This window comes from Acinonyx jubatus, chromosome E1 (assembly GCF_027475565.1).
Source record: "Acinonyx jubatus isolate Ajub_Pintada_27869175 chromosome E1, VMU_Ajub_asm_v1.0, whole genome shotgun sequence".
Lineage (NCBI taxonomy): Eukaryota > Metazoa > Chordata > Mammalia > Carnivora > Felidae > Acinonyx > Acinonyx jubatus.
In genome coordinates, this window is record NC_069397.1 from 17,841,301 (window position 1) to 17,855,660 (window position 14,360).

General features: G+C 52.5%; 1 protein-coding gene across 2 annotated transcripts in view; it reads right to left on the minus strand.

Annotated features, from left to right (window-relative positions):
• Positions 1-14,360, minus strand: part of SARM1 (sterile alpha and TIR motif containing 1) — a 24,728-nt gene continuing 10,368 nt past the window's right edge. For both annotated transcript variants that reach the window (XM_027034484.2, XM_027034483.2), the window contains exons 2-9: positions 12,251-12,869; positions 10,051-10,263; positions 9,695-9,786; positions 9,368-9,603; positions 7,308-7,410; positions 7,042-7,231; positions 2,039-2,160; positions 1-1,954 (exon numbers count right to left, since the gene is read on the minus strand). In XM_027034484.2, coding sequence (XP_026890285.1) covers positions 1,825-1,954; positions 2,039-2,160; positions 7,042-7,231; positions 7,308-7,410; positions 9,368-9,603; positions 9,695-9,786; positions 10,051-10,263; positions 12,251-12,869 — 1,705 coding nt within the window. In that variant the 3' untranslated portion in view covers positions 1-1,824. The remainder of the gene's footprint in view (positions 1,955-2,038; positions 2,161-7,041; positions 7,232-7,307; positions 7,411-9,367; positions 9,604-9,694; positions 9,787-10,050; positions 10,264-12,250; positions 12,870-14,360) is intronic.

The following is a 14,360-nucleotide window of genomic DNA, read 5'->3' on the forward strand; positions in this document are numbered from 1 at the left end:
TTTCTCCTGGAGGGTAGTCATCCCACTGTATTGTTACTGTCTCTGCTCTGCAAAGGCAGCGTCCAGTCTGCCTCAGTCACCACCACACCCAGGGCCTGGCACTGAAGGGCACTCGTGTGGCATGAAGGCATCAAGAGCGGTGGAGGCCAGAGCTGGGGCCAGGACCCGCTAAAGACAGTGTCTCCTGCAGGAGGGGGAGTGGAAGGAACGAGTCCCAAGCCTGAAGACCTTTGACTTTCTGATGATGTGGCTCAAGAGCTACACCCGGCCAGCACCTGTGGGAGGTGGTTCTGGAAGCTGAGGCAGCCTGGTGTGAACTCACTGCCCCAGGGAGGGAAGAGGGAGGGCAGGCTATAGCTGACCCTATTAGCTGAAGCCTGGGTTTACTGGGGGGAGGGTACTTTTTTGCTCTCCTACCCTAGTGGAGACAGGGGCTGAGGGACATTCCTGCTCATTTATTTCTGTACAGCTCCTGGGTCAGCCTTTCTTGGTGCAAACCTGTCTCCCCCTGCTAGCCTCTTGGGGCAAAGGAGAAGCCAGCTGTCAGTCCGAAGCCCTGCCCAGGGCACAACCTCCAGGATGATTCTCAGGACAGGCAGTGGATGGAGCACCAGGAGGCCAGGTCTGGATCATGGGGCTGCCACTAATGATTTGGGAAATGGCACATCATTCTCTTCCTTATCTGTAAAATGGAGATAATACCGGGGAGGGTTGCTCCGGTGGTTCTGGGAAATGGCAAATATTTGTGAGGGATTTGTGTTTTAGAGCCTTGCTTAGTTCAAGTGGGTCATTCCTTGACCACCGCATCCACTCACCTGGGAATTAGTGAGAAATGCAGAAACCCAGGCCCTGCCCAGGTCTCTTGAATGCAATTTTAGCAAAATTCCCGGGGGAGATTCAACTGCACTCCTTGCCCTTCTTCAGGATCTTGCCTCTCCAACGTGTTGCTGCAGGTTCTGCCCAGGCTATTGCCGCTGCCGCAGAGTGCTGCCTCCTCCGGCCTCCCCCTGAGCATGTGGGTGGGGGAGGGGCCAGGGAAGCCAGCTGAGCCAGGCCAGTAGGAACCTGAGGCACAGCAACAAGGCTAAGTAGGGTGGCTAGCTGCCCACTGAGATGGCCTCGGCTGCCCAGGCCCAAGCTGGGGACTCCTTTGCACCATTGGGTGCAGCGAAACTGGCCGTAGCCACAGACCAGCCAGAGTGAGGGCAGGTTCAGCCCAACGCTGACCTTGGATGTGGCTAAGGGGGCTGCACCTCAGAAAGGCTGAGAGGGGACTTGGGACCAGGCCAGGCCAGCTAAGGACACTGAGTGGTTACAGGTCAAGGCCACAGGGTGGCAGGAAGTGGTGAGAGCCAGGCATGATTTAGGCGGAGAGCCATCCGCTGGACCCTCGTGCTGGCTGACTGCTGGGCCCAGGCCCTGGGTTAGCTGAGAAGGTGGGCATGGCCCTAACCCTTGTCAGAGACTGCCTGCCTTCCCCCTATGCAAGCTGGCTGCTGCTGTCAGGGCAGGACGGGGCGTAGTGTGCTGTGAACCCTCAATCTCCAGTGCCTTTCCCACACCGGAGATAGAAAACCTGGTGGCAGGGCTTGGCGGGGGGGGGGGGGGGGGGGGGTCTGACCCTTACCACCCCCAATGCCTGGCTTCCCTTCCCTTTCCAGACACTGAGGAAGCTGGGTTTGAGGTGGCCCATGAGGGTGGGGAGAGAGGGACAGTCATTTCCTGAGAAGGGCCCATGCTGAGGGAGGCCGGTTTGAGGAGCTGCTTCTTCAGGAGGGACGACGGAAATGGGGGTCACGGCAGGGCTTGGGAACGAAGGACTGGTTAAGTTGGGCCCATGGGTGCAGCACCCTCCAAACTGGTGTCAGAACCTGCAGATGAGTCCCGGGAGGAACGGCCCTGCAGGAAGCGGATGATCTTCTCTATTGTGGCCTCTTGGTACTCGTGGGACCACCTGTGGGCACAGAGGCTGGTGGGTCAGAGGGCCTGCCGGAGGGAGCTGCTGGCTGGGGGCTGGATACCCGCCCCCCCTCCTCACTTGATGCCATTGAAGGTGAGCACAGCCTGCATGTCCTCGGGCAGGTCCTGGGGCTCTGGCCACTCGAAGCCATCAATGACGGGCACAATGTTCTTGCCGTAGCTCAAAGCAGTCACGATCTCCTGAAGAAAGAAAAGAGGGGAGGCGGAAAGAGACACAGGTCCCCATCTGGGGACCTGGGAGGCCAGGAAGACGCTGGGAGGGCCAACCACCCAAGGCCAAGCCTGGGGTGGGGTGCTGGTGCTGAAGTCTACCTTGACTTCTCCCTCACTACTTGTGGTATATATTTGGTCTTTGCCCCAGATCCTTGATATAGAGCTCCTGAAACCCTGGGAATCCCCAGATGACTGGAGGATGGGTTGGGGGTGCCTAGACAGCTTCTGGATGGGGACTGGTTGCCAGGAAGACCAAGCTATGTTGAAAAGGTTGGAACTTTTAAGTACCCAACAAACATTCACACATACACACACACACACACACACACACACACACACACACACACACAGCCTAGGAGGGGAGAGGGGCAGAGATTGAGTTCACTCGCCAGTGGCCAATGACTTAATCATGCCCACATAATGAAACTCCGTAAAACCCCCCAAGGATGAGATGGGTTGGTGAACACATCTAGGTGTTGAGAGGGTGGCCTGGAGAGGGCATGGGAGCTCTGGGCCTCCCCTGCCCATGCCCGCATGCCCTGTACCTTGCCCTAGGCCTCTCTCACATTTGGATGTTCCTGAGTCGTATCCTCTACAATGAACCAGTAATAGTTGAGTCCTTTCTGAGTTCTGCATGTCATTCTAGCAAATTATTGAACTGGTCGGGGGAGGGATGTGTATGTCCCGGGAACTCCTGAATTGGTAGTCAAGTCAGACAAATGCGGGTAGCCTGGGAACCCAGGACTTTCAACTGGCATCTGAAGTGAGGGCAGACTTGTGGGGCAGAGTCCTTAACCCTCTGGAGTCTGACACTTGGCTCTGGGTAAGTCAACATCAGAATTGAACTGAATTGTGGAACACCCAGTTGGTGTTGGCAAATTGCAAGAATTGGTTTGTTGGTGTTAGAAAAAACCCACACGATTTGGTGTCAGAAGAAAAACATGACCTGCTGCAGCCAAACTGATCTGTCACCAGCCCTGGCAATTTGTACTTCTTACTTTTTTCTCAAATCCACCCATTTTTCTCTTCTTCCACCCCACCACCACTCTGCTCCAACCCCCCTCATCTTTATCCCCTGCCAGGTCTCTCCTCATCCACTCTTGCCCCCTCTAACTTGTTCTCTGCGTTGCCCTTTCACCTGGCTGCTGTTTGCAAAATGCAAATCTGATCGTGTCATCCCCTGCTTAAAACTCTTCAGGATTTTACATGGCTCTTAGAATAAAGTTCAAACTCCTTAATGTGGTCTGAAGGCCCTGTGTGGTTGACCACAGCTCACTTCTCAGACTCTACCCCTGTACTGTTTTCCCAGCCACACAGATCTTGTGGCCCCTTAGATTTGCCATCCTCCCTCCCTGCACAGGGCCTTTGCACATGCTGTTTCCTCAGTCTGGAATGCTCTTCCCTGCCCCTTCCCCTAACTAATGCCTACTCATTTTTCTGATCTGAGCTCAATCCATACTTTCCCAGGGAAGTCTTCCCTCACTTCTCTGACTAGGCCAGTTCTCCCTATTGTAGGCTCTTGTAATAGGCCCTTCAGCATATGCTACAGTTGCAAACTTAAATTAGTTAATGAGTGATTTGCTTAATACCTGTCTTCCCCACATGTCTGGTTTTTACCCATCTTACATCTCAGCATCTTTCACAAAGCCTCGCCCATAGTCAGCCCTTGCCAAATACTTAATGGATGGCTGGATGGTTGGAAGGAAGGAAGGAGGGAAGGAAGGAAGGAAGGAAGGAAGGAAGGAAGGAAGGAAGGAAGGAAAGAAAGAATAAGCAAGCAAAAGAGAGAAAGAAAGAGAAAGAGAAGAAAGAAAGAAGGAAGGAAGGAAGGCAGACTGAATGGTTAGAAGGAAGGAAGGAAGGAAGGAAGGGAAAGAAAGGAAGAAAGAAAGAAAGAAAAAAGGAAGGAAGAGGAAGGAAGGAAGAAAAATAAATAACATAGCATAGCAGTTGGGGACTGAACTCTGGAATCATCAGATGGGGGTTCACATCGAATCTCTGACACAGGCTTTGTGGCCTGAGGCAAACAACAGGCTCTCAAAGCCTCTGTTTTCTCATATATAAAATAAGGTTCAAAATAGGGTTCATGACAGTCCCTGTCTGGTGGGATGGTTGGGGATACCTGCAATGTCCCACGACAAGTGGTTAGAACAGTGCCCAGCATGCAGTGGGTGCTTAATAAATAACAGGTGTTATTATTTCCTCCTCTGTAAAGGAGAATAATAAACCTATTTCACAAGGTTGTTCTGAGGATATTACTTACTATTAATGGGTGCTCTGGTAAGTGCTTATTGAATGTTTTTCTCCTTTCAAGGGAGAACCTCAGGGATTGGCCTTTTTTGAGTGCAGTTCACTTGTGGTTTTCCATATTGATTACTCACTAAATGTGGCTTCAGGGAAAGAAATTTTAAAACCAGAGGCAATCAAGCACTAACAACAACCAAGGAAGGCTGATGGAGCCTTTGGGACTGGTCCAGTGCAAAGGCTTCCGCCACCCCGCCTGCCTCCTCCCTCCTTACAATCTGCTGGGACAAGGCTGGATGTCCAGTACCCTTGTGGAGCAGAGCCTTCCTGGGGAAAGAACCTGAGGAGCTTCCACCTTGGTTGGCTTTGGGGGAACCTCTCCATTTTATGAATGAGAAGCAGGAAGCCCAGAGAAGGGAAGGGACTTGCTCCCAAGTCACACAAATGCCCAGACCAGGAGGCGCCAGGTCTCTGAATCAAGCCTTCAAATTCCAAGTCCAGGGCTCTTTCAACCAAGCCCTCTGCCTCTCTGCTGAGGACCTGTATGAATTCAGACCCTGAAGAAATTTATTTGGGAGCCTTTAGACATTTGTTTTATCCAAAATTACACACAACTGAAGACAGCACACTGCTCATGGCACAGATTCAGAGTCTGGCCAAGAGAGGAATAATGGCTTGTTCAAGGTCACCCAGCAGGTTCAGAACGAAAACTTGATTAGAGTTGACCTGGTAAACCTGGTGGACATGTCTGCTTTTCCCAGTAATCTCAGCTCCACCTGTGTAATCTTTGATTCAATCACTCCATAAACTCAAGAGCCTACTTTGCAGCTTGCGTGGTTGTGGGCATCGGGGATATGGAGTAAACACGGCAAGGTCTGAACTCCCATGGGGCAGGCCACCTGCCACCTAAGCTGGGCCATCAACCATGATCCTCCAGGCGTCTCTTTGGCCCAACACCAAACCAAGCCCAATACTCAGCACCTAAGACATGGCTTCTGGGGCCTGACCCTCTTCCCCACCATCAGTCTGGATGCACTCTGGTGTCAGAGCCTTCTCCCAACAACCCCTGGCCTGGCGTCACTGCCCTCAGGGGATCCCTCTTCCCTGTGCTTTGAACGTGGGTCTTCTCCTGGCCTTTAGGTACTCTGCAAACTGGTTCTGTAGTTCTCATCCAGCCAGTGGTGTACTGGTCAATGTTTAACAATGAGCTCTCTGGGAGGCGGGGGGTGGGGTGGGGGGGGACAATCAACCAAATAAAACCCTGATTCGTAGTGTTTATCAACTTCCTTAGTGTCGGTGCTCCCACCGTGGCTGATTTCGAGCTACCAACACGACGTCACTGAACGTGGAGTTGGGAAGAGATGCAGACAATCATTTCTGGTGCCGGCTGAACCCAGCCCTATCCCACCACCTCCCCTCGCACCCCCTCGGATCTGTGCCATGGAACGCAGTCAGGTCCTGGGAAAGAGCGTGGGCTTTGGAGTCGGACAGATGGAGTTCAGAGCCCAGCTTTTCTGATTTCAACACCAGTGTGGTCATGGGAAAAAATATTGTACCTCTCTGAGTCTCCGTTTCTTCATCTGCAAGCAGTTACCAGTGATGCACCTTCCTCACCCCCACTTTTGTTCTTTTGCTCACGCAATTCTCCTGCCTGGGATGCCTTCTCTTCCACTCACCTAAATTCTTAAGACGCTTCTCAAATTCTGCCTCCTCCGTGAAGCCTTCCCCGGTTACTCTGGCCCTTAAGGTTTTCTCCCTTCTCCATACTCCTATGGCAAGTAGGAGGTTCACCTACCTAGCTTAGCACTGGTACCACCCTACATATGATCTGGTCGTTCTGGGCATATTTTTGTCTTCTTGGCTGTTTTAGGACAAGGGCTCCATCTCAGATGACTGCTTTATCTCTCAGCCCAGGCCCCCAGTTCCTACTCACTGATTAATTATTAATAACCTGCAGATGTGATATGGATCCATCCCTCCATTCTACAAGTATTTAATAAGTTTCTACCATGTGTCAGGCACTGAAAATACAACGGTATTAATTAAACAGTGGTAGTACTCATAATAATTGCAATAATAATTGCTACCATTATAAAGCAATTACTATAGAGCTAGGCATTCTGCTGAGCACTTCACACATTTTAGCTCTTTTAATTTTTATAACAACATCCTAGGGAGTTAGAGACTACACTTATCCCACTTTCCAGTAACAAACACGAAGCTCACTGGGATTAAGTAACTTGTCCAAGGCCAGAGCCAGCATTCAAACTCAGCTTTGTGCTCTTCATGATTCCGCTGCGTCTGGCACTAGGCTCTCTGGCCCCTCTCCCCTCACAGAGGTTATTTTTCAAAGCATTTTCATCCTTCTCACAACAATCCTACAAGGCGAAGAACACAGAGAAGTTATCCCCATTTTCTAAATGAGGAAACTGAGACTCAGAGAGCCTGAGTGACTTGCTAACGACCAATTACAGTCAGAGCTGTGGCTCCTGACTTCCGGCTGGGCCATGGAGGTTGAGGATGGACGCAGGGGAGGAGGAACGGGAGGAGGACCTTGTGCCCTGGACACAGGCCAGTGCTGGGACCACAGAGGCCAGTGCCTACCTTGTGCACCCAGTCCTTGCAGTCGTGGTCCTGCATGCACTTGTCCAATGCCCCAGCTGACAGCACCAGCACAAAGTTGCGGGCACCTATGACACTCTGGATGAGCTTGTCCTCAAACTTGCCTGCTTCCAGCTTCTCCACATCAATGAAGACACTGAAGCCGTGCAGCTGCAGGTGCACCTTCAGGAGGCTGTAAAGAGGTCCCGTGTCACTGCCTTGGCCTTGCCCCGAGGCCCCAGCCTGCCCGCCTGCCCACCCCTTCTCACCTGGCCAGCTGGGAGCCTGAGTTCCGGCGGTAGCTGATGAAGACATCTGGGATGTCCCCACTGGGCTTGCAGCCAGTGCAGGGCAGCGGGGAGTGTAGCATTTCTGAAGCAGACAAGAGACAGCTTGGTTCACCATGAGGTACATCATCCCCTGCACACCCGCCTTCTCAGCCCGGCCCAACCCCGCCCAGCCCAGGCAGGGTGGCTTGCTTCAAAAAAGGGTCACTGAGATAGCAAGATGGGCCTATGGGAAGGAGGGCTGCTAACTCTTAGTGAGCGCGTCTCAGGAGGTGGGCATTGTGTTTTAGGGACGTGGATTTGCACCTCCAGCCCTGCCCTCTCTCCGGAGCTTCAGACCTACACGGCCAGCTGCCCCCACACACGGCAAACCCAATACGTCCCAAGTCCTCCCCAGGACCCTCCCTTCCTAGTTCCCACCACAGCCAGCACCTGGGTATTGGCCTGAACCCCTACCTCTCACTCATTCATTCAACAAGTATTTGCTAAGCATTTACTGTATGCCTGGCACTATCCCTTGTGCTTGGGCTACTGCAGTGAACAGAACAGACAAGTCTTCACAACCCCTGACTCCAAGCTCTGTATCCTTCCTACTTCCCAGGGCCCCCCTGATGTCCAGGCTCCCAACTCCGCCTTCTCAGTGGTCTCCCCAAATCCACACTTACTCGGTCTAATCTGTTTGTACAGCAACCAGAGGGATTTTTCTAAAATCAGTCTGAGTGTGTCATTGCTCCCACTTAAAAAAACGTGCACGGCTCTTTTTAAAAAACGTGTAAGCTATCTTTGCAGTAGGACTTCCCTGTTTTTAAAAAATGAAATCTTAGGGTTTTATTGGACGCTGCGATGTAAAAATAATAAAGGCTTGATCTGCTTTAGTTAAATTTGCTGAATGCAAAGAATCCATCTTCATGTAATATTCGGCCCTAACACTCACAGACAGCATTTGTCTGTTTATGAAGCAGAAAGACAGAGGTTCAAATCCCAGTTCTGTTATTTTAAGGGCTTTGAGATATGTATTTGGGATTTCCCAAGGGATAACGTTGGGAAATGTATTTAAATTCTCTAAAACTTAGTTTCATCATCTTTTCAATTAACACCCTCAAGGACCATGTTCATCTTGGATTACAATGGTAGTTACACATATAAGCATTTTTCAAAACTCTTCAAATTGGACACTACTTTTTCTTTTCTTTTTTTTTTTTTTTTCAGGAAGCTCCACTCCCAGTGTGGGACCCAATGCCAGGCTTGAACTCAATGACCCTGAGATCAAGACCTGAGCTAAGATAAAGAGTTGGATGCTCAACCTACTGAGCCACCCAGGAGCCCTGAAATTGGGACACTTTTAAGTTATACCTCTTTTATTACTTCCAATTTTTTTTTTAAGTTGATTTAAAAAATTAACACCCACTGCGCAGAATGGATGTAGAGATTAATGAGAAAATATCTGTTTAAAACCTAGTACATATAACAATTGACGATAAATATCAGCTAAATAGTAAATTAGCAAATCAAAGTAGTAAGTGAAAAGGGTTGCTAGAGCCCTAGAATCCATTCTGCCCTCATGACCTCCCCAAAGCACCTCCAGAACCCATACTCTGCAGGCTGCTGGCTAGTGGCATAAGCCTCCCTCCCCATGTGACCCCCTCCTTCTTGTCTTACCTCCACATTTGCATATCTGCTCCCTCCTCCTGAGCTGCTCTTTCTGCTGCACGTCCTCCCCAATACATCCTTCAAGACCTGGTCAGACATCCTCTAAATGCCCAGACCTGGGTGGACAGCCAGCGCTTCCTCGCAGCCCCCACTGGAATCCCGGACATGCTTCCTACTGTGGTCACCGACCTGCTTATACAGCTGACTTACTTCCACCCCCCCGACTCAGCTCAGACTGGGAACTTCTTGAGGGCAAAGTGCAGCATATTGGTCTTTGCATCCTCAGAATCCAGTCTGGCACCGGGGATGTGTTCAGACCATCTACCGTGTGTCTCCCCTCACCCTGCAGGGCTGGGCTAGGCAGGGGTAGGGGCCCGGGTGGGCAGGCTGACCTCTGGCGGCCGTGAGGATGCGGGCGCGGTGCACGCCCAGGCTGATGCCGCAGTCCTCCAGGAGCTGTTGCTCAGACACGCGGTGCAGCAGGGAGCGGTCCAGGCCGCAGCTGACCAGGCCGTACGTGTACTGGCGGAAGCGCGGGTCCAGGCTGCCCAGCCAGTCGGCCAGGTTGCTGCGGTCGCACGTAGCGTAGTTGGCGAAGGTCTTGAGCTCCGTGAGCTCCCTAAAGAATCTGCACCCCGGGGGAGAAGAGGACGCTGAGGTCCTAACCTGGGACTGGCTAGTGGCGGAGGGCGACGGCTGGCAGGCAGGAGGCTCCGTACCTTTTGCGGGTGATGCCCGATTTCATGCCCAGGTCGGTCTGGAGCTCTTCCTCCGTGAGTCGCAGAAGCAGGTCACCATCTACCTGCTGCTCCTGAGGGAGGGGTCAGATGTAAGGAAGGGCTCTCCTCCTCAGCCCTTGGACCCCAAGCATAACATGCAAGGAAAGGGAACTGTAGAGGGCGATGGGTGAGGCGGATGGGACTCAGAGCCGAGTGACCCCGAAAGTGGCTGAGTACAGACTCCCATCCCCAATATGGCCCCCTGGCGCCGCGGGCATGCAGGCGGAAGAGGGGCGCGGTGGCCTCTGTGCAGGGCGCCCCTAGCGGCCGCGCGCCTTTGGGATGCGCCGCTCTACCCGGAAGCTCTCGCAGTAGTGGGAGAAGCCGATCTGCTGCAGCCACGTCTGGACCTCGGCCTCCTTCCAGCTGGCCACGCAGGGCAGAATGGGCCGCGGCACCTCCTCACCCAGCAGACGTAGCGCACGCTTCGCCAGCGCCGACGTGGTGCCGTTGGTGGAATAGGAAACCAGGCGTTTCAGGCTCTGGATGGCTCCGATGTCGCTGAATACCTAGGGAGGGATGGGGAGAGGGTGTCTTGGGTCCACCAGCTCTCCAGCCATCCCCAAACGTGCCCAGTCCCTCCCTTCCCCTCTTCTCAGCTCTGAAACTCCCATCATCTACCCTAGCCCTGCCTGCATCCAATATATCACCTAGTTCTGTGGATTCTGCCTCCTGAAGCTCTCTCAACTCTTGACCTCATGTCTCCTCTCTAACAGCTTCCATCTCCCTGGGATGAAGTCTGAGCTGTCAGTGTGGAGGCCGGGCCTGGCACAGTGTAGCCCCTGCCCACCATTCTCAGCTCAACTGCCCTTTCACAATCCCACACTTGGCTGACACCCACCCACTAAGGCTCTCCAATCTCTGGGCTCAGTCATGGCTTTCCCAGACCCTTAGTTCTTCTGGCCTGCTTGTGGGAATCCTAGTCATCCATCGGAATTCAAATTGATTAGCACCCCCTCCATGCAGCCTACTTTGATTTACCCACAGTTTGGCCCATACCTCCAATTAGGCCTTGTACTCTACATGCCACTGTTGTTAATAGATAATGCACCTTCCACTGGATGATAAGCTGACGTCATGTTTTAGTCACCTTTGGAGTCCTGTACCTGGCACATTGCAGGGTACAGAGTGGTGGCTGACGATCTCTTTACTGAACTGCATTCACTTGGCCTTGTCGGAAAGGGGGTGCCATAGCTGGTGGTCATGCCTGCTGCCCAGACCCAATCCTTGGGGCCTCACTCCCTACTTCCCTTCAAGTCCCTTCTCCCAAAGCAGAATGACCTGATTTATAAAGCCAGTCCTCCCATGGCCCACCTCTGGGGCATAGAGGGGAAAATCAGAAGCTTCTAGAACCCCAGACCCTGGAAGAGGCCTCCAAGAACCCCCCAACACAACAGTCTCTTTTTAATCTGTGGGGACACACACAGTAGGTGACAATGACCTGAGACACTCTCCTCTGAGCAGCCCAGATGACAGCTGTGGTACAGACACGATGGCCCACACTGTGCCCACAACTCCCTTACACCAGCTGTCACCAACTCCAACCCCCCCAGAGGAATGCAAAGGAGGAGAGGGGTGTTGTAGGGATAATTTTGATTCTCCAATATTTAAAAAACAAAAACACAAACTTTTGATAATTTAGCTATCAGTAGCTTCACATGCAGGATAAGAACTGCTGCGTGGTTCGCTTCCTCAGTTTTCCAGGATAAAAAAGAAGCATAGAGAGGCCCAGAAAGGGGAAGCCAGCTAGCCAAGGTCACACAGCAAGTTAAAGCAGAGGGCAAAAGCTTCAGATCAGTCCCTAGGCATAGGAAGCTCTTGGGACACAGGTGGGAGTTATCTGGTCAACGCACTGATGTTCTGCCCCGCCAAGCGCCTGTCTCTGCATTCCCTCTCCTTCCTGCACTCCAGACCCATGTGACAAAATGGCCCACTGAGGTACCCCAGCTGGTCATCGTTCATGCACTCCAAGCCCAACCTGTCCCAGTGAACTCACTTTCTTCCCCTCCCCCCCCCCCCCAGCCTCTCTCCAGTTACCCTTAATTCAGTACCAGGTGCCACCAGGCACCCAGCTATCTGTGTCCAAAGCCAGGAGTCATCCTCAGCTCTTCCCTCTCCTTCACCGCTCCCCCTCCCCCAAGTCCTAATTCTATCTCTTCAGCCCCTCTGAGATCTGTCTGCTTTTCTCTGCCTCTGCTGTCATGCCCCAGCCCACCTTCCCAACTGTCCCCATCACGGCCTCCTATCTGGCTCCCTTGCCTCTGACCTCACCCTTGCCAATTCCATCTCTACAATTGCAGCCAGGATAATCTTTGTGAAATGCTTGTTTCCTGCTGAAAATCCTTGCTTTTGCCTTCAAGGCCAGAATGACTGGTCTCTCATCCTTCTCCTTGCTTCACCTAACTCTTAACATGTACTTCAAGTCCCTGTCACTCCCTCTGGGAAGCTGGTCCAGACTCTCTCTAACCCCGGTCCTCCCCCTCACCCCACACCCACCTTAGTCTTGCCCTGGAGGCTCTTGATGGCCGCTTCAGCACAGAGGTAGAAAGCCCCGATGCACTGGGCCTCCAAGCGCGACGAATCCAGCAGCGGCACGAGGCGCTGCAGGTCGTCGGGCCCGCGTCCCTGGCTCGTGTCACTGGCATCCACCAGGCAGCGGGCGAAGCGACCGGGGTCTAGCGAGGCCACGAGCGGCTCCACGAGCGCCAGGGTGCCGGAGCGCTCCACCTCCCGCTCCACCTCCTTGTTGGTTGCCAGCACCGCCACCGCGAGGCAGGCGTGCAGCCGCAGCAGCTCGTCCTCTTTGGAGAAGGCGAGCGGGAAGAGCCACTCTGCAGCGCGCTTCTCCACCATGCGCCTCTGCGCCGCCTGGCCCCCGTGCAGCGCGCAGTTGCCCAGCGCCAGTGCGCAGTGGCGGAGCAGCGCCGGGTCCGTGCGGCGGCACCAGTACAGCACCGCGTCCAAGCCACCGGCCGCCACCAGCCGCTGGCACGTCTCTTCCGAGTGCTTGAACATGTGCTCCAAGATGCCTGCCACGCTCCGCGCCAGCTCCACCGGCTCACGCTCTTTTGCCAAATTCAGGATCACGCCCAACCCGATGCGCGCCACGCGGTCCCTGCCGAGAAAAAGTGGCACTGGGACGGTGGAGTGGCGGCGGTCCCGGGGAGGGGGTGGCTTGTCCCCTGGGGGCCACGGTCTGGTCACTTAACCTCTCTGGCCTCACTAGTGTCATATAGGACATGAGGGAGAGCATTATCCTCCCTGCCTCTGCCTTTCATCTCCTGTCTGGGGAGGAGCAGATTTCTCGGATTATAAGGATGCTCCATCCTGGCCGCCCCACCTCCTCCCTTACCACTGCCTCCTCCCCCACAGTGCATATAGCCGTTAAGGACCCTAACTCTGGAGAAGATTCCCTGGGTCCTAGTTTCTTCTAGAAAGTTGTGGGGACTTGAGTGCCTTCCTTTATCTTTCTACCTTTGTTCCTCATCTCATAAATAAAAGGAATACCTACCCCATAGGGTCATTATGAGAACGAATGTGATAATCCACGTAAAGTGCTCTGCACAGTGCCTGGCACATACGGAAGACTAACTAGACGTTAACTTGTCATCAGTTGAAGTATCACTTGAAGTACAGCACTCTTAGCCTTGCCCTCAAACCTTTCTCTTCATGCAGTGTGACTGGGGTGTATTTATTCATTCACCCAACAGATGTTCATTGAGGAGCTACTGTGTGCCAGGCTGCGCTAGAGGCTAATTAACAGTGCTTGGAACTTACACACAGCTAATATGGAGACAAACAATAAGCAGGTGAACAATGAATGAACAGGTTGATACTGATGTGGCCGTAATGCTAGCAAAACCGGGTAATGTAATGGATAGTGCATGGGTGGAGGGATATGTCTGAGGAGGTGACATCAGAGAGTTCAGTATCTGGAGACTCCTGCCTGAAAGTGTCTGGGAAAAGAGCATGACAGGCAGAGTGAACAGCAAGGACAAAAGCCCTGAGGGCTGGGGAGTTTGGCATGTTTGAGGAATAGAAAGAAGGCCAGAGAGATCTGCAATGTTTATAACCGACAAGGAAGAAAACAAAATCAGCAAGGATTCATATATAGAATATATAAATATTCACATCAACAAGAAAAAGGCAGCAACTTCAATAGGGAATGGCAAAGGATATAAATGGCAATTTATAAAAGAGAAAATCCAAAGTGTTAACAAACAAAATAATTTGTAATCCTTAGTAATCAGAGAAGTGAAAATTAAATCAGCTATCGCATGGGGGCGCTGGAGTGGCTCAGTCGATTGAGCGTCTGACTCTTGATTTCAGCTCAGGTCGTGATCCCAGGGTTGTGGGATTGAGCCCTGTGGAGCTCTGCACTGAGCCTCCTTGGGATTCTCTTGCTCTCTCCCTTTCCCCAATGCACATGCGCACACTTTCCCTCTCTCTAAAATATAAACAAACAAATAAATAAAAATCACCTATCACTTTACACCTATTGGATAGGCAAAAAGCAAAGCTGGGTAACACAGAAGGTTGATGAGGTGTGGGGCCATGAACATGCTGACGCTCTCTGGGTGGAGGTGCACACTAGGGCAGTCAACTT